The sequence below is a fragment of the Rhopilema esculentum genome, chromosome 13 (assembly GCF_057945365.1).
Source record: "Rhopilema esculentum isolate cy_ngs chromosome 13, ASM5794536v1, whole genome shotgun sequence".
Classification (NCBI taxonomy): domain Eukaryota; kingdom Metazoa; phylum Cnidaria; class Scyphozoa; order Rhizostomeae; family Rhizostomatidae; genus Rhopilema; species Rhopilema esculentum.
In genome coordinates this window covers 11,789,904-11,807,601 of record NC_142827.1, presented here as the reverse complement: position 1 = coordinate 11,807,601, position 17,698 = coordinate 11,789,904, and the positions used below count along the sequence as shown (strand labels likewise).

The 17,698-nt window shown below is 35.6% G+C and overlaps 2 protein-coding genes across 5 annotated transcripts in view; both read left to right on the top strand.

Moving 5' to 3' along the window:
- The first annotated feature begins 1,380 nt into the window (after positions 1–1,380).
- LOC148958660 (uncharacterized) lies at positions 1,381–9,986 on the top strand. 3 transcript variants are annotated; one of them, XM_089112023.1, is made up of 5 exons: positions 1,419–1,511; positions 5,359–5,404; positions 7,857–8,796; positions 9,452–9,545; positions 9,805–9,986. In XM_089112023.1, the coding sequence occupies exons 3-5, from the start codon at positions 7,858–7,860 to the stop codon at positions 9,855–9,857; spliced, it is 1,086 nt and encodes a 361-aa protein (XP_088968149.1). In that variant the 5' UTR covers positions 1,419–1,511; positions 5,359–5,404; position 7,857; the 3' UTR covers positions 9,858–9,986. The 3 variants fall into 3 exon arrangements, with proteins under 3 accessions (XP_088968147.1, XP_088968149.1, XP_088968148.1); XM_089112022.1 differs by lacking the exon at positions 5,359–5,404 and adding an exon at positions 7,454–7,523 and having other exon boundaries at positions 1,441–1,511; XM_089112021.1 differs by lacking the exon at positions 5,359–5,404 and having other exon boundaries at positions 1,381–1,511.
- Positions 9,987–10,126: 140 nt separating this feature from the next.
- Positions 10,127–17,698, top strand: part of LOC135691696 (uncharacterized) — a 29,028-nt gene continuing 21,456 nt past the window's right edge. For both annotated transcript variants that reach the window (XM_065209649.2, XM_065209646.2), the window contains exons 1-5: positions 10,127–11,812; positions 15,441–15,500; positions 16,090–16,261; positions 16,385–16,518; positions 16,931–17,015. In XM_065209649.2, the coding sequence (XP_065065721.1) occupies positions 11,660–11,812; positions 15,441–15,500; positions 16,090–16,261; positions 16,385–16,518; positions 16,931–17,015 (604 nt within the window). In that variant the 5' untranslated portion in view covers positions 10,127–11,659. The remainder of the gene's footprint in view (positions 11,813–15,440; positions 15,501–16,089; positions 16,262–16,384; positions 16,519–16,930; positions 17,016–17,698) is intronic.

The following is a 17,698-nucleotide window of genomic DNA, read 5'->3' as shown; positions in this document are numbered from 1 at the left end:
GGAATCTAGCATAACTCTGGCATAATTCTGATTTTATTTAAAAGAATCATTGTTTCTATTGGAAACACTTTACACCAGCATCTGTGGATTCATTTAGGGGTAAATTGTGACTTTCCACCTTCAGGATTTTGTCAGTTGTTTTGAATGGTTGGCAGCCACATATTATCTGTGCAAAAATTTTTGTTTCCTTTGAACTTTCGTTGTTTTTTGAAACATGCGGCCAGAATTCAGCCAAATTTTTCTTCTTCGGCCAAATCAATTTGTGGCGGCCAAGGGGTTTTGACAAACTGCCAAAATGGAGAAATTTGGCCATCAATCCATGAAACTAAATTGCCTTTTTGTTTATGAAGAATGAATACACTGGGTTATCGAAAAGGCCAAATTGCAACTCTGGCCACTTTTGATATTCTGAGCATGCATTAGCCTCTTTCTCGAGCAGGGTTGCCCTGATTTCCGGGTGAAAGAGTTTTCAGATAACGTCTTTGATACTTTTGCTGATTTCAGGCCAAACAAGACTTTTCAACGAGGATTTTATACATGCTTAGAAGAAGTACTGGACTCATTCAAAGTTTGCTGTCTGCCATTATTGTCGTATAACCTGACAGTATGACCGTTGAAAGAAGTGTTTCATTATATATTCATAATTAAGGGAATCAACATTAAGAAATAAACTGTTCATTGCATGGAATGGCCTCCCAACATCAAAGTTTGACACATGGCCAGCCATACCAAGATTTTTTAATAAAAAAGATTGTCGTAAATCAAAGCCAACTATGGAAACTCACAAAAATAGAGAATTTATTCCTCAGTTTTTTTAATGGATTTTCTGGGACTTTCATCAGACATACATTTTCACTTTTGGATAATATCTTGACTTCAAGTGTCAACACAAAGCTGTTCATTTCATTTAAAATACGAAATGAATTTCTTTGAACTATGGAATCATCAAAGCTTTCTAGAAAATACCCCTTTTCTCCCGTTTTTGCTTGTTTATCCCGTCCCTTTTCAAAAATTGCCCCCCTACTTAAAATTTCTTTAAAAAGGCACTAATTCTAATTTTAGTCATTGAAAATGTACCCTTTTTGAGCAGCTGCCCCCGTCACTTCAAAATGCTTCCGGTGCCCCTGAAAAGGGCACAGAGATGTTATCGAGGCCCCTCGGGGAAAGAGGGAAAATCGGATCAAAAAATTCGGCAATTACGCCCCTTAGATTAGCTTAAAATTCCTTTTCAGAACGATTCCTTGGAGTAATTTCGACACGTTCAACGGTTGTCAATTATCCGACGAAAGCCTGAATTTTCCGATGGCATCGCTGATAAGGGGGCCTGAGCCCCCCCCCAAAAACCCCATAATTTCCGTGACGGAGTTGGTCAAGTTGAAGGTTTCCGCCACTTGTCTGCCTCTCCTACGCAAGGACTTAAGGTGGTAGCGTTTTTCTTGCCATTGAGTAATGTAGGGAAACCGGGAAACCGCACTCTTTCGGGGAGTTGTTTTCTAAAGATTCTACTGAAAGTAAGTAAAACCTTTTTTGGTACATACATTGATAAATTTTCATCATAATGATATATCGATGGAAACAATATTTCAGTTTTATCTTCTTATCAATCCATCCTTCATACAATTTTAAACAATATGCAACACACATGGATATCTATGAACATATACAACATGGATATGTATCTAATGCTGCTATAGACACATTCTTTACAAGGGACTGTTTATGAGATTGGGAGTCCTATGATGACCAAGAATTGAGAAACCATATAGTAATAATGGTTTTCATGCATAAGTACAGCAAATCGAAAAATAACTTAGGCCAGATTGATCAGAGAACCACTGCGCGCTGCTCTAGGATTTCACCGATTTGCAGAAAGGCGGAAACTGTTTTTCTCTGTGCGCAATTTGATTGGTCAAGCGCTCGTGGTCGAGTGGCTGTAAGCCACTTTTATCTGTGTCAAATGCAGGGCCTCCGACGAAGGGGGGGGGGGGGCCTTGGCCCCCCCACTTTCTTGCAAAACAATAGAGTTTTTTCAAAATCTTTTGTTATGGGTGTTAAATTTTCACTTGGCCCCCCCCCACTTTCCAACCTTTGTCGGAGCCCATGAATGAAATGACAATGGACATCGTTTTCAACAACCTTGTCCGCATTTAGGCATCTATCTCCTGTTCAATTGATAATAAAGATAGAGGAGCTCCATGCAAATTATAAGGCTTTATTTTTCATAGTGAGTTGTGTTAAATCTTTGTTTTTCTGAAAAGTAGCTCTCTAGCAATTGGCTACCAAGTTGGTATTTAAGAGATCTTTAAGAAATTTTCGATACTGAAATCAGCAAAGAACCAAGAAACACAGTATTAAATTTGAGCTTAGTTATATTTGAAGCCTGTATAATAACACAGATTGGTCAACTATACCAGTCTTGTGCTTGCGTTTTTCTGATTCGCCTATTTCGATCCACAACTGGGTATATTTTTCATTGTGTTCTTATGGTATGTTTTCTTTTGGACCCTTATTCTGACGTTTTATGCTCTGAGGAGTGTCAGATGAAAAAGCTGTATAATACCCTACCCATAGGTATTTCATGCAATGGTCAGTGTAGAAAAGAAAATCAAACTTGTTTCAGTGATAAACAAGAGTTGAAAACAGTTGTTTTTGTAATGTAATCCTAAAATTATCAAGGACCACAGAGGATACTACAGATTGAGAGAGCTAAATCCTTTTGAGGGGCAAAACAGGCTAAAAACCAAGAGCAGGCAATTTTCTATGGCAACAGGTGCCTAAGTTGCTCAACTTTGGGGCTTGTAAAACAGGTGCAGATAAACTTTGTGTGTTTGAGAATCAGTTTTTTGCAAACTATGTGATAATTAATCCTTAAAACCCTTCGCAATGGACAACAGAAAGGGAACTAAGTTGGAAACGAAACTGGGCCCTGGCAAAAATTCAAATCACGTTTTTTAGAATGTCAGAACATGCTTTGTGTTGAAAATCAAAGTTTTATTAACAATCGGCAGTGGCATGAAGAAACTCTCAGGCAATTTGACTGTATTTCAGTATGATGTTTTTTAAAAAGTGTTTAAGATTTTTGGCTTCAGTTAGTCATAATTTCTATTTAGTTCAAAACTCCTGGTTTTAACGTCTCATATACAAAAAGCAAGATGCCTAAGAGTTATAAGTTGATTTGAAAAATAGAATAGCTTGTCAAAGAACGCTTAGAAAGTATTGTCCTCTATCATATCTTTAAGTATATAGTTTTCATTATTAAAAGATAGTTGTTGGCCCAAAGAAACAGGACTATTATTCAAGCTAGACAACACAGGGAATATGCATATATTATGCAATCAAAATGTATGCAAATTTTCAAAGATCCCCTCCCTGCTGAATTATCATTTAAAAAATTTTTTACAATTGGCCATAATGACTGTAGCTGTTTGTATAAATCCCCTTCCCCCAACTTTGTTTATGTAATATGTAAATGTTTGCATACCCAATAGCCACATATCTATAATTTTATCCAGTTACAAACAGTCTGACTCAAAAGAGCACAGGGTAGTGCTCAGTATAACTTTTCTAAAGTGCAAGCCCTTTCAGTTATTGGATATCAAAAAACTAGAAATAATTTGCATCAGTCATAAGTCAAAGAACAAACATGGTTTGTCATAAATCTTGGGTTTCACACAAAATTATTAGTCATTAATCAGTTGGCAAAACAGTCTACTTGTTAGCTAGTAAAGACCCCTACTACACCCTCAACAGATAGTGAATCAATTAAAGTATTGCGCACTTGCTTGAATAAATTACAAGCTAACCAGGTTTGTAGCTGGAGTAGGCCTTCTGGCTGCTACATAGTAACTGATGTCAATAAAACATTTTGCATAAGAAAAATGAAAAGCTTTTAGTAAGTTGCAAAATGTTTGCTTTTTCAATGCCATTTTTAAAAAAATATGTTCTTTTCAAGTTTTTCAATTTCAAGAATTTTTTTATCAAACTTTAGTCTTTCTATGACTTTTAGGATTTGGAAAACTTTGCAATTAATTTTAATGTTGCTCAACTTAAAGGTGAAGCTAAACTTTTTATGCAAACATGTTTTTGATAAAAGGTCAATTTTAGTTCAGTGCGAAGATTATTTGCCTTTTGAAAGTTTTCAAGTTTTTTGAAAAAAAAACTTGAGGCAAAGGGCGCACCAGGGAATTCCCCGGTGTCCTGGTGGGCCAGTCCGCTTCTGTTCAAGCTGAATTTTGGAAATTTTGGAGGGTTGAAGCCTGGTTTTCACAGGTTTTAACAGGTTTTCAGAAAACAATATTACAGGAAAAAATGGCTAAAATACCTAGCAATTTCATTACACCTGACATCAGTGCTAATTATCACCTGCAACACATATATGGAAATTCATCTTTTTAGTTTATATTAATGATATCTATAATACAATGGTAACTTCATGCAATGGGTCAATACTTGTGGACAACAAAAAGAAACTCAAAGACATGACATAGCCTTCACTGAGCTCCAGCCTCAACACAAAGCAGACACCTTCTGATGCCATTGGCAAGAGAAATAAATGAAAGGCTGAAAAAAGTTGTACAAAAAATTCCTCCAACAAACCCAGGTAGATTCTAGATACCAGTTATAGACAGCATACTCCAAACTGTCACTTCAAATGGCAACCGATTTCCTCGATTTTGAATTCCTCTGATACTTTGGGATAAAAAGATGAATTAGGAAGCTGGGAACTTTGTCGGAAACTTGTGGAGGGGGGGGGGTTCAATTCAGTATGTAAACAGAAGAACTGTAGTCAGTCAGGGAGAAATGCAGCAATTGTTGCAATTGAAATTTTAGATCAAAAATTCAAGATTTACAGAGAAACATAGCTCTTAAAAATTTGACTGGTTTTTTGAAACCTTTGCAACCGGTCTAGATCTGCACTTGATTTAAGCTGATAGTTTGATATGATCAACATGAATAGAACTTAGCAACATACACTACCAGGACAAAAGTATTGCAACACCTGTGAAGGGGATTAATGGCGGATTACACTATAAGTTTTGTTGTTGTCTGATTAAGCTATTGTTTAATCAGCCAATGGCGCACAAATAAAACTGCAAATTCAATGAAAGGTTAATTCGAATATTCCATTTTCATTTTTGAAAATTTAAAATCAGCAATTCAAGTATTAATTAAACAAACATTTTGTAGAGGTGCTTTTGGCTCTCTGATAAGTGTGGGAAATTGCTTTGAAATTGATGCACAAAATTTGTTAGTGAAATGCAGTGGGATGCTCATTCATTCTCAAAAACATCTCTAAGTGGATTTCAAATCAAGTCATTTTCATTGGCAACAAGAAATTCTTGCTTATTTTAAATTTAGGTCATTGTGATGGCCAAGGAAGGACTTAGAGTTTGCAGATTTTCAGGTAAATTTGAGAAAAAATGGCCTTGTAAGAGGGATGTATTCAGAGGTGGTGCCAGAAATCTTCTGACAAAGGGGCTGGAGCTTCCGCTAGGGGGGGCTATAATGACGAAAATAAGCAGTTTTCGTACGTTATTTTGTCAAATTTGCTCCGACAATAACCTAAAATTTCCTCCGATGGGGGGGGGTAGTTGCTACCGACAGAGGGGCTGTAGCCCCCCTAGCCCTCCCCTGGTGCCACCACTGGATGTATTGCTGCAAAACTTAAATTTTTTTGATGCCATTTTCATTTGGGTGTTACAATAGTTTTGTCCTGGTAGTGTATATGAATGGGAATAGGATTCCAAAATATAAAACTAAATTATCTAATTGTTGTATGTCCATAATGTGTTGTACTTTTCAAGGAAATGAATTTTTCACATACAGTGGCTGTTCCTGGTCTCTAGGCATAAGAACTGAGATTGAAATTCTAGATATATTGTGGCAAGAGTTTATTAACCGATTTAAAGGTATATGTTAGTTGAAGGTATGATCCCAGATAATAATGTCATTATTGAGAAAAGATAAAAAAATGTAGAGAGAGAGAGACAAGTGCTGACATGTATAATAATTCTTACTTTGAAGGAAAGTCTAAGTACCATAAATCCCCGAATAAGCCCCCACGCTCGAATAAGCCCCCCTTTCTCAAATAAGCCTCTACCTAAAAAATCATTATTGCAAATAAGCCCCCCCTCGAATAAACCCCCATGGGTGCTTATTCGAATAAGCCCCTACATAGAAATTCATTTTTGCAAATAAGCCTCCAGGGGCTTATTTGAGGATTTACGGTATTCTAAAAAGTTTTTGCAAGTTCATTTTAGTGGTATTTCGAAAGATTTAATGCAAGTTTGTTGCAATTCAATCCAATAACTCAAAACTTTCTGTGGATAGTTGGTAGAGCCAAGTCATTGTTCCATTTAGCATTTCTAGAATTCACCAACATAAAAATTAAAAAACTGCTGTTCTTCGACTTCATTTGTAACCTAGTGTATTTTCAATAGAGACTGATTAGGCAACCGTAACAGTTGTGTGCTTGCATTTCTTACTGCCCTTTTTTGATTCATCTGGTTTTACATATTTCCTAGCTAGCTTAGAGCAATAATTGTCTGCTTTAGTTTAGAACAAATGCATATTTAGTTTAAAAAATGATTCTGGAGCCGTCTCAGATAAGAAATCAACAGGAGAAGAAAATAATCAAAAGCCCATAACCAAATTTCAAGAAAAGAAGGAATTTCAGTAAAGATCTAAGGGTTGGGTTAGACCTAATGGCATTGTCATCTTGTTCTTTGGGGGTTTTCACTCAACACCCCATGTTATGTTGCCATGTTCCAAAACATCCTTTCCAAAAGTGCCAGAAAAATTTATGGTTGTATAAACTAGCCTTTTTAATCAAGACAATTCTCCATGTCGCACAACTTCTCAAAGTCCAGGTCCAAAAGTAATTGAAAATGCTATGGTTTCTTTGGTTTTTTATGAAAGATTAAGCGAATCGCGATCCTTGGAAAGCCAAGCAATAATGAGTTAATAAAACCTTTGAGCTTTGTCAAGTATTCTTATCACTTATTTTGAAAATGGATACAGATAATTTCTTCACAGGCCCTGTGCTGTCCTTTTGACTCTTGAGTACCTCACCAAATATTTAAGTGAATTAAATGAATAAAATGAATTAAATTTAATTTTAAAAGTGATGTAATTTACACTTTGGTTTATGATTAGCTGAAATTTTGAAGTGATTCCTATTGTCATTGTATAAATATAAGCAATAAACGTTTCTTTTTGTTTTCATTAACTTGAATCAGCACTGCACAACATTTGCTTTTGTTTGATTTCTTTTGGGAGGTGAGTGCATATATAATAGCTTAAAAGTTTGGCTGGGAAGCAATCTATCAAAATCCAAACTGCTTTAAATCTTGCTCTTCTAATAATTATATGCTTTTCATGTCCAAAAGCTGAGTCCTACAATCTTTAACATATTATTGAATTTTTTTAAAATTTTTTTGATACTAATCTCTAGTCAAGTGCTGATGATCACATAGCATATTGGATGGCTAGTCCTCTTGAAGCCTGAATCACATTGCCAGAAGGTGCAACTTATAATGTTCTATATTAAGAATAATCATTGTTTATAATCTAATCAGTCAAATAGTGACTGAAACTATAATTCCTTTCAGACTGCAAACTTTTTTGTTTTGTGAAATTTACACATCCAACTTGTGAAATACTACTGAGTAACTACTAAACACTCATCCCTGTTATTTCTTTTTGTGCTGCAGCTTTTCTCTGGCCCCTTTCTCTTGTATAAAACCCTATTTAGTGTAGGAGACTGAAATACTTTGTTAGATTTCCATTTAAAGGGATCTCTCTTCTTTATTTTTCATGACAAGGCTTGACTGCTAACATTGTTTACATAATTTCAGGATGGAAGAAGTAGTGAGCAATGCAGCACTTCAAGGAGATGGACAACCAGAAAATGTTGTAGTTAACTTGAGAAGAATTTTTGTTGATGAGTCACGTGATTTGAATTGTCCAAAAGATTGTGAAATGTCAACAGAACAGGCTACTGTTGACCTAAGTGATAAAACTAAAACAGAAAATGGTGTGAATCTTCCTAAAACCCAACATGGAGGTCTTGTTAAATGCGATAATACAGAAACCGTGAGTGCAGAAAGGAATCAAATGTTGAGAGATGAACCAATCAGTGAATCAGAGTTTCAACTGCTGTTTGTGAATCTAGATAATCTTGAAAACAAGAATCCGTATGTGAACCAGCATAATTTGGAAACGACTTTTGGTCCTGGTAATGGATTCCCTAAGACTCAAATAAATAGTGATGTGCCAGAGAGCAATAATCCTTCACTAAAAAGAGGTCGTGGAAGACCGAAAGGATCCACCAATAAAAGCACTGCAAAGAAGTTGAAAAAGAAAGAATCAAAGACAAAGCAGAAGCGATTTGTTTATCAACAAACCGAAATATTGCCGGACAGGTTGAAGAAGAAAGTGAAAGTCGAGTCGGATGTTGTCATTAACTTGACAAAGAGGATAATTGCACCCGTAATGGAGAAAACCTTCGAACTAAAGGAGAATGTTGACAAAAGCACTTGGAAGCTCCTAGATAAAAAGTCGATTGTCTGTGCTCTTTGTAATAAGCCAGGAAACTTTGCTGTTCTTGGCCCTCTCTTTGGTCCTTATAGACTGAGTGTGAATAATGACCCGGGAAGACAAAAACAGCCACACAAAGATGAAAAGACCCTTTTTATTAGATTGCACAGAGACTGCAGTATATGGACCCCTGGAATCTGCATCATAGAATCAGAGCTGCGTGGCATAGCGGGTGCCATTTCGGAAGCTGCTAGAAAGGTCAGCCATTAAATTTGGAATGTTTTGCATAAAATTGCTATCTACCCGGATGATTAAGTTCAGTGAAAAGTGAATTTTGAATGTGCCTGTGAATTTTGATAAAGACTTGATCCAAACCTATAACGTATTATATGTCAAGTTTATCGTTCAGTTCTTTTTTATCAGTAACTTAGATATCTACATCAACTAATTGTTTTTTAGTATTTAAGTTTTGTTTCTAACAATGCTTATGTTTTTGTCTTTAAGTGCTTTTGAATAACCTTGATTCAATGTTTAATGGTAAATTCAAATGTTTGTTAATCATATCTTCAGTTTCCTGCTACGTGCTTGATTTACTCCTAACTGGGCATTCTGCTAGTCTTATAATTCATTTCTAGATTAAATTAATTAGTAGCTTCTGTACTATTTAAATGTGAATGAACTTCATTTGGCTTTCAACAAAATTTCCCATGTAGACATTGTTCTGAGTCAAAAAAAATTGTTAGATATTATCTTTAGCTGAAGATTACTTCTCATTATAATATCAGTAGTCTGCTTGCATTTTAAATTTAATTGCAACTACCAGGTGCATTTTAGTAATTTGACTGCTTTAGGAATGGCTTCATACGGAGTTTTATTCGTCTTTAGTAAATGTTTAATAAACATTCTTTTTCAGAAATGCAACATCTGTTCTGAAATTGGTGCATCTCTTGTCTGTCTCAATGGTGCTTGCACGAGATCATTTCATTACGTCTGTGCCAAGCAAACTGGTAAGCCGTCATTTTCAAATTTTGTATCGGAAAGGTTAAGATAAAATCATCAGTCCGCTTATCAATTGGTCAATAGAAAAATTAATATAGACAAATGCAGTAGTATAGGATACTGAACTAAGAATTGTTGTTTATAAGATTCTTATTTAAAAAAATGACAAGAAACTTTCATTACCTTTGACATTGAATCTTCTAAGTACAAGATGTAGAATAATGATGTATAATGAGCATCTTCAGTAACAAACCGGTATCATTTCAGGATGCGCCTTCAATTCAGAAGATTTAACAATACGCTGTCCTAGCCATAAGTGATGCAACAACTTCACCTGGATAGCCTGAAATGTGCGTTTCAAGTACTGACTGCGAGAAGTTCCGTAGATGTATTATTGTCTCATAGTTAACTGTGTACACCAAATTGAACTTTAAGCAATTTAGACAGAAGGTGTCTTTTCATAACGTCTTTCTCATAACTTGGAAGCTTTCAGTTTGCTGGTTAAGCGTGCCCATCATGTATATGCAAATTTATTGATCTAGCTTTGTGTCACAAAAATGAAAGCTTTGTGTCCATTTTTGTAGTGGCACTGCAACTATGATGTTTCTGGATGAAGGTTTAACATGTGCTTAGTTTTAAAATGCGAAGGAAAGATGAGAAAGATGGTTCTTGAATAGTATGCAACAATTGATCACCAGTCACTGGTCCAAATTAAATGTAGCGAACTTCTTTATTCTTGAAGCACGCTGGTCTTCCCATGTACCAGCACCATTTAACCCTAATGCATGATGCCTTTCAGGATTCCACTACCTTAAAATTGGGTATTAAAGCTTGAAAGTAGGATTTTGTTTGTCTTCCATCTTTTTCAAGGCTTTAAATTGGTCGTGTCTGCTTCTGCCGTGCCGTGTCTAATGAAAGCACTGACTGTCATTAAGCGAGGACACCACTTGAAATAGTACAGAATATGCATGTTTATTCAGAAGTGTCTATGCCTTAATCAAATCAAAGGGATTTTTTAGACAAGTGATATCAGAATTGACTGGATACCTTTCAATGAGCATTGCTATGGAGATGTTGTCTCTGTAAGAAGAAGAGTGAATATTGACGAAATTTATTCAACAGTTTTCCAAAATGCCGTTTGTTTGAGTTCAAGCGCCAGTGAGTCGAATATTTTGCAGCAGTAAAGTGAACTATGATTACACATCTCTACTGAAAGTATGGTTGGTAAGAAGCGCATAGCTTCGTTCCAAGTAAGGCTGTCATTTACAACAGTATGTAAGCGAATGTGAATGTTCAAGCATGGTGTGGGCTCTATGAATGCAATCATTTTTGACAGCAATTAACCTACTGAATTAATTTAATAATAGGGTGGGAATGATTGCCGTTAAATGCTATAAATGCAAGCGTTTCTTTCTAATTTATAATTTGATCGATTAAATGCAAGCACCTGTTCTCATTTTCAAGTTGCTCCATCCAGGTCTTGGCTTGGAGACGGGGGGCTTCATTGGAATCTTTTCCTATATCCTGGATATACCTGTTTATAAGCTGCTTCTTGCTGGTTTTAATAACCATGAACAATTTTTATTTCTAGCCTTTATAGACTTCTGTACAGCCGCCTCGAGAAGCCATTGGGGGTGTCTATTTGCTCACAGAGCATTTTCTCATTAGTAGCAAAAGATGCATTGGTTCTTGCTTCATCTGGTCAGGTTTAGTGAAGAAATGTGTGGTCATTATAAGCCTTTTTTCTGACAGTTTTTTTTTAAATGATTGCACTTCATAGGTCTGCTTTACCCCCGTGACACCTGCTTCGCGTTCTATGAATAATTTTATGGCTCAGACAATTCAAATCTTTAACCATACCCTAAAGCTTTTAGAATTATGGCTGAGATGTCATGAAAATTTGGAAACATTAACCTTACGCTCAAGCTTAGTGCTAATTTAGCCTACTAAGCGAGCAGGTATCAAGCGAAAGTCAGCCTGTCCGATCATATCATTTTGTCAACATTTTGCTTTTTATATCCATGGAAACGTGCATTCGCAATATGGTCATACGATGAGTTACGACGATGGAAGAATGCTGCATTCCTCGTAATTCTGTGCTATTTAGTGAGAGTATTGGCAAATGGCATCCAAAAGGACTATCGTCATCAAGTTATGCCTTTTCCTTCACATCTTGGAAGTTCTCTTGGGAATTGTCTTGACAGTATTTTCATTTTTGTTGGAAAATGCTGCTGACGTGAGTTTGGCTGAAACAGCCAGCTGGCTCGGTATACCAGTGAGTTTCTTAAATGCTTAAATGAGTTCGATTACTTATTCTCAGTTGAAATGGAGTTTTCGTTTATACTGGCCGGAAATGCAAAACTTAAACTGTTTTGTTTTCATTATCCTTAATCAGTGATTAGCAAATGAGCATCTGTTGTGCATCTTCTATTGTACTAGCTAATAGTTTCAAATTTCTTAATATATGGAGTTTCTAAATGCCAGTTTATGTTCTTAAATTTACTGTTATTAGCTTGTATAGTCCCATTCCTTTGCCGTACGTGGAGGAATTTGATGCCGACTGCACCTTTTAAAGACATCTACAATTTTTTTTGATCACATCTAAAGTCATGAAAATATTTGAAAAATACGGTCATCATCGCAGGATGCAAAGAAAATTCAAGTATCAAGTTCTAAAAATATATGTTTTCAATTCGAATTTGAGTTATGCAGAAATATTACTGCGCATAAAAAATGACAATGTGAAAGAACATGAAAGATGTGGAAGATGTGAAAGGAGTGTCAATTGAATCTAAATGATTCATCATTCGACAGTCATGATCATGATTTATCTACTAGGATAAGTTGCTAAATCCAGGAACGAAAGGAATAAGTGGGCGCCTATAGTGTCAAGTCTTGTTTCTATCCATCAAAAGGGCACCTGATGGTGCTTTATTGCATATTATTCAAGTAGTGGATTGGGACCCAAGTGCATCTGAAGTAGCCATTGCATAAACTCTACTATAATTCGCCGTTGATTTCATCACCAGATTTGATTAATCTTTGCTATTGATCAGCAGCAGCCTTTTATCAAACGCTGTATTTGATTACTAACTGATTTTGTTTTACCGCTACTGCCTAGCAATAGAATTAATTTTCATGCCGCTGTTGCAAACAGAAATGTGCAAATCTTCTTTATTGTTTAGAAATGCAGTCATTTTAAAAGCGATGTCTGCAAGTTTTACTGATGTTGTTTTCTTCAAAATTTGTACATTCCTATTACCAAAACCTATGTGGATATTCGAGCCAATAATGTCAATCATGTAATTTGATTTTCTTGAACCTAAAAACATATGTCAACACCTCCCACCAAAGCACATTTAAACGTTCCTTTTTCATTTTATGATATTAAGTTTTGATGAACACAAATTCGAATTCCTCCTTCTTTGGTATGAACATATATCTTCTGAGACTATTACAAGAAAAGTGGTAATAACACCAACACAGATGGGTTCACTCTCAACCCAACTAGAATAGGATCATAATTTGAAGAATACAGAGCAGGAAATTTTCAGGAAAAAAGCTGCTAATCAAATAGGTACCATCGACAGAATATGTCGAATAATTATTGATAAGACATAAAGTTAGCACGATATTGTCACCTTTACTGGATGTTATTTCAAAACACAACAGCGTGAATGAATTTCAAAGGTGTCTTATGCTCAGGGTGCAATGGCTACTGATTGAGATTCTTATAATTGACAGAATATGTAATATCTATTGGTAAAACATGAAGAGAGCAAGATGATATTGTAGCACTTTCTTGAGATGATTTAGAAGGAAATATAGCGACGTGAATAAATTCTTTAAGTGGCTTTTTCTCAGGTGCAATGGCTACTGATTGAGACCTAACAATTCACAATTACGTTGCATTTTCATTTAAAAGACACGAAGAGAGCAAGATATTGTAACATCTTCTTGAGATGATTTAGGAAGAAGCATAGCGTCGTGAATGGATTCTTTAAGTGGCTTTTGCTCAGGATGCAATGGCTACTGACTGAAATCTTACAATACGAACATTGCATATTTAATTGTAACTATTGTAACTTTTACTTGAGACGATTTCAGGAGATGAATCTTAAAATTTCTAGTAGTTTGAACACCTGTAATTGATTAATTAATTTTGCTTCAACAGCTGTGATTCAGATTTGAGTTGCGTCATAATTTCGGTTTTGCGAATGCGATTTATGTTTAGTAAAATTTATGACTTGTGCAAAATTGTAGTGGCTGGAGTATTAATGGTTTTAGAAATGCAACCACTGTGAGTTAAGTGTCGTGCATAAGGATAATTCGATGAGTAACTGAACATTGCCGCTCACAGTAAAATGCTAAGATTCTTTGCGTAAAGTAATTTCAGCTTAAAATTGAACGAAAACTGCACCTGTTACAGATGTATTCATTGCACCGCAAGGTCAAAAATTAACCATGATTTTGACATCTCTTAATGGACTTTGATAAAATTTTTACGTGGAATGCATTTTGAAGTCTATTTGAGGCTCTATAAAATCGATCTCGTACTTGACTTGGTGATCATCGCGAAAAGAGAGTACACAATAAACCGGTTGTCGTAAACTCACGGTTTTCCAATAGTTTGGTGCTAGGAATGTTTCTACATCATACTGTTGCTAAATCAATACTTCTTACGTGAAATATATACTTTGCCAAACCCGTTTTTAACATAATGTTTCTATCCAAGCTATTTCAACTCTTAAGGGATGTGTCATAAAGCATCTACTACAGGGTGATGGAGGATATAGGTCGGGGCCACCAAAACTTTTCACAATAGGCCACAAAAAATGTTTGCAAAATTTTGATTGGTCACAAAAACGTTTTGAGCAACTCGAACAAAAATGTTTAGAATTATATGATGCTGTCATTGACTGCAAAAGAAATGTTCAAATTGTTGTAAACAGTCAGAATCTGAAGTTGAACTTTAACAACTACTTGAACTTTCCTGGATTGCCTTTCTCTGAAGACATGAAAATAATGTTCTCTGTTTACTTTTGTCCTTCTCCTCTTTTGCCTTCTTCCTCTCCATATGCAAAACTGATCCACTTGCTTTCAGAACTCCTTGGTTGTCCAATAGCCTTTTCACAAACCCTTCTGCTCTCTTGTGGAAATGGTTACTTTCCAACGAATGCTTAACTGCATTAAGGTGAAACCATTTCTGAGAGTCTTCTTTTTCCTTGTTTCACTCTTCTTCTTGTTTTCTGCTTGCCTAGTCTTTCTGCGCTTTGTTTCTGAGCTCTTTGCAATCGATTCAGGGAAGTTCCTTTTCAAGGTAAGGGCATTGTGATTCGTGCAACAGTCAGTAACGATGATGACAGTGAATAGGGAGATGATGACAGTGATGGTAAAAGCATCTTCATAAAAACAAAAGTGGTCGTGTCTACAACAGAGTACCACAAAAAGTTCGTTTCATTAAGATACATATTTAGTTACAATAGACCAGCGTAAATTAGTGTAAATATTGGTTTTCAAAATATTTATGGCAACAATTTTAATGTCATGATGAAAACATGCAAACAAAATGATAACTAAATCTACCACGCTGAAAAATAAAACACGAAGTTTTGACATTGGCTACGAAAAACATTTGCCTTTTCACAATAGGCCATGGATTTTTCTCTCCCTTTTTATAGGGGCTGTGAAAATTTTTGGATAAAGCCACATACCCTCAGCCCTCCTGTCATAGATACTTTATGACACGTCCCAAATGTAACTGAAAAACTAACCCAAGTTATCCAGTTCAAACACTAGATGTTTTCTTCCCTTCTGATTTAGAGCCTGCAGAATTTTCTCTTTTAAATATTAAATGTATATTTATTGTATATAATTTGTAACGCAATTACTTTATTCTACAGTGTGCACTATTTGGCCTCGTTGGAATAGTCATCATTGTTTTAAACAAATTAAAGGAAGAGGTGGGATTATTGTTTTTTCATTTCACAATTGCGGTTGCTTGTAAATAACCCGCAGACAGGGCATTTTTTAACATATTCAGTGTCGGGGGAATTGCCCCACCAGGCCCGACGATTCCCCTACCACTGACGAGCAAAATGCTACTTTTACCCTCAAATGTCAAAGCAACTGTGAGGCCTTTTAAAAAGAGCTAACATGAAAATATGTTCTGGCAAAAAGAAACATAATATTCTCTTTTTTATCATCATAAAACAACCAATCTAGCCCTTCAAACAAGCCAGGATGTGTAGCGTAAGCGAGGTATTTATACCCCACAAACTTTCTGGTGGTAAGCTTGAGTTTTTTTGAAAAATGCCCCACCACTAAAAAATTCTTAAAAAATGTCCTGCCATCAGACATCGATTGATGCTCAAGTGTCGAAGTGTCTTTTGCTTTGGCATGAAGCATTTGTTATCTTGTTTGAAGTTTTTTAATGTTATATCTAAATCTTTAATTTTATTAGATAAATTAAATAAAATTAGATAGCAATGTTGTTGTTTTTATTTTGAGCGGTGTTATGTATGTTAAACAATTTCACCCTTTACTTTGCAGCTCGTTTTTGTATTAGTCTTTCATGGACTTGTCATTACCCTTTCCATCATATGTTTGATTCTTGTTGCTCCGAAAGTCGTCAGATGGGAACCAGTTTCAAGCTATCAAACATCGGGCAAATGTCATCAGTTAAAAGGAAGCTGCAATTGTACTGTGCCCTTACCAACTACAGGTTAGTTGAACTGCGTTGCTTCATATTTGAATGCAATTTCAAAATTTACGGAGCAGCCCAAAAAAAATGTTTCACTTTTTTTATTCAAACTTTATCATATTGATGGAGTTGAATTTTTTGCAGTGTATAAGTGCGTTGATTTAGCCGGCATTTACGATTTGGCCCTGATCATTGCTGTCATTGTTGGACTGTGCTTAGCGATTGGTGTCTTGGCCGCATACTTTGACTTTCTTATCATCAGCAAATACGTTCCAAAGGTAGGAGTTACTTTCCAGTTTTAGCGTAATAAAACATATATAAAAAAGAAACACAATGTATGACATGAAATATTAGTCTGTGCTGTAATTTAAGAAAAATTCGTAAAATGAAAGTAAAAATAGTTGGTCTAAGCTACATAACGATATAAGAGCTTATGTATAAGAATTGCCAAGCAGTTATGGCCAATGAATTGCCAAGTAGCTTTAGATTTTCGAAGTAGATGTAGCGGTATAAATGACATAAAATGCTCAGCGATGAAGCAATAGTCTTCTGTGATATATAGCTACACAAAAAGTTTTTGTTAGCTCTGCTCTTTGCCTTATAAAAATTCTTCTTGTTACTACTTAATAAAGAACCATGTATAACTTCCACATTCATTACAGTGCTTGGCTCTGTTTTATTATCTTTTAGGATAATCATATGCAAAATTCGAATCAGACAAAGAAAGGAGTTTACGACCAAGAACACCTTGTAGATTTATCTGAAGATATTGGACGTGAGTGTTATCTTAACATATTATTCATGCTAATGTCTCCATGACGAGACAGTGGATATGTTTTGACAAACAAGGTGTCTGGTAAATTGCACCTAGAAATTGAAATCGAAAGTGAAATCAGGTTTATTGCTTTTTCTTCAGATATCCATAGCGTTCTGCACGTCAGTGCTTTCCTTGTTAAAGCAGTTTAGATGGTAGAGCGAAAAAAAATTGGCTTATATGCAAAATCATATGCACAGGGCTTCCGGAGCTGGGGGGGCACGGGGACACAAGCCCCTCTGATTAAAAAAAATCTAAAAATGCTCTTCTTAAAAAATATTTTTTGTGTATTATTTTCACAACAACGTGGTTTGTCTTTAGACACTTTGTAAAATAACCTATATTTTGGCTTTGCTGGAAAAAGCGCAAACGTCTGTGATTCTCAATTTCAAACAACATCTACTGCGAAGGAGACTGTCTCTTTGGCGGGAAAATTTCTTCAGTATAGGTCGACCAGCGTACACAGTGTCTTCAGTATATACACAGTGTCTTAGCTGTTTTGTTTTTGTCTTGCTAACTTTAAAAAAAATCCCCTTGTAGAAAATGCTTGCTTATTTCCACTAATTATTTACAAACAGTCTTTTTCAAAGAAGATATTAATTACTATAAAGATAGATATGATTAGCATTAAGATAATAAAAAAC

What these genes read in the sequence shown, in the direction of transcription:
- LOC148958660 (XM_089112021.1), top strand. Translation starts at nt 7,858, where the DNA reads ATGGAAGAAGTAGTGAGCAATGCAGCACTTCAAGGAGATGGACAACCA. An exon ending in TTTCGGAAGCTGCTAGAAAG is followed by an intron (nt 8,797 to 9,451) that starts GTCAGCCATTAA and finishes ATTCTTTTTCAG; the next exon opens with AAATGCAACATCTGTTCTGA. An exon ending in CGTCTGTGCCAAGCAAACTG is followed by an intron (nt 9,546 to 9,804) that starts GTAAGCCGTCAT and finishes GTATCATTTCAG; the next exon opens with GATGCGCCTTCAATTCAGAA.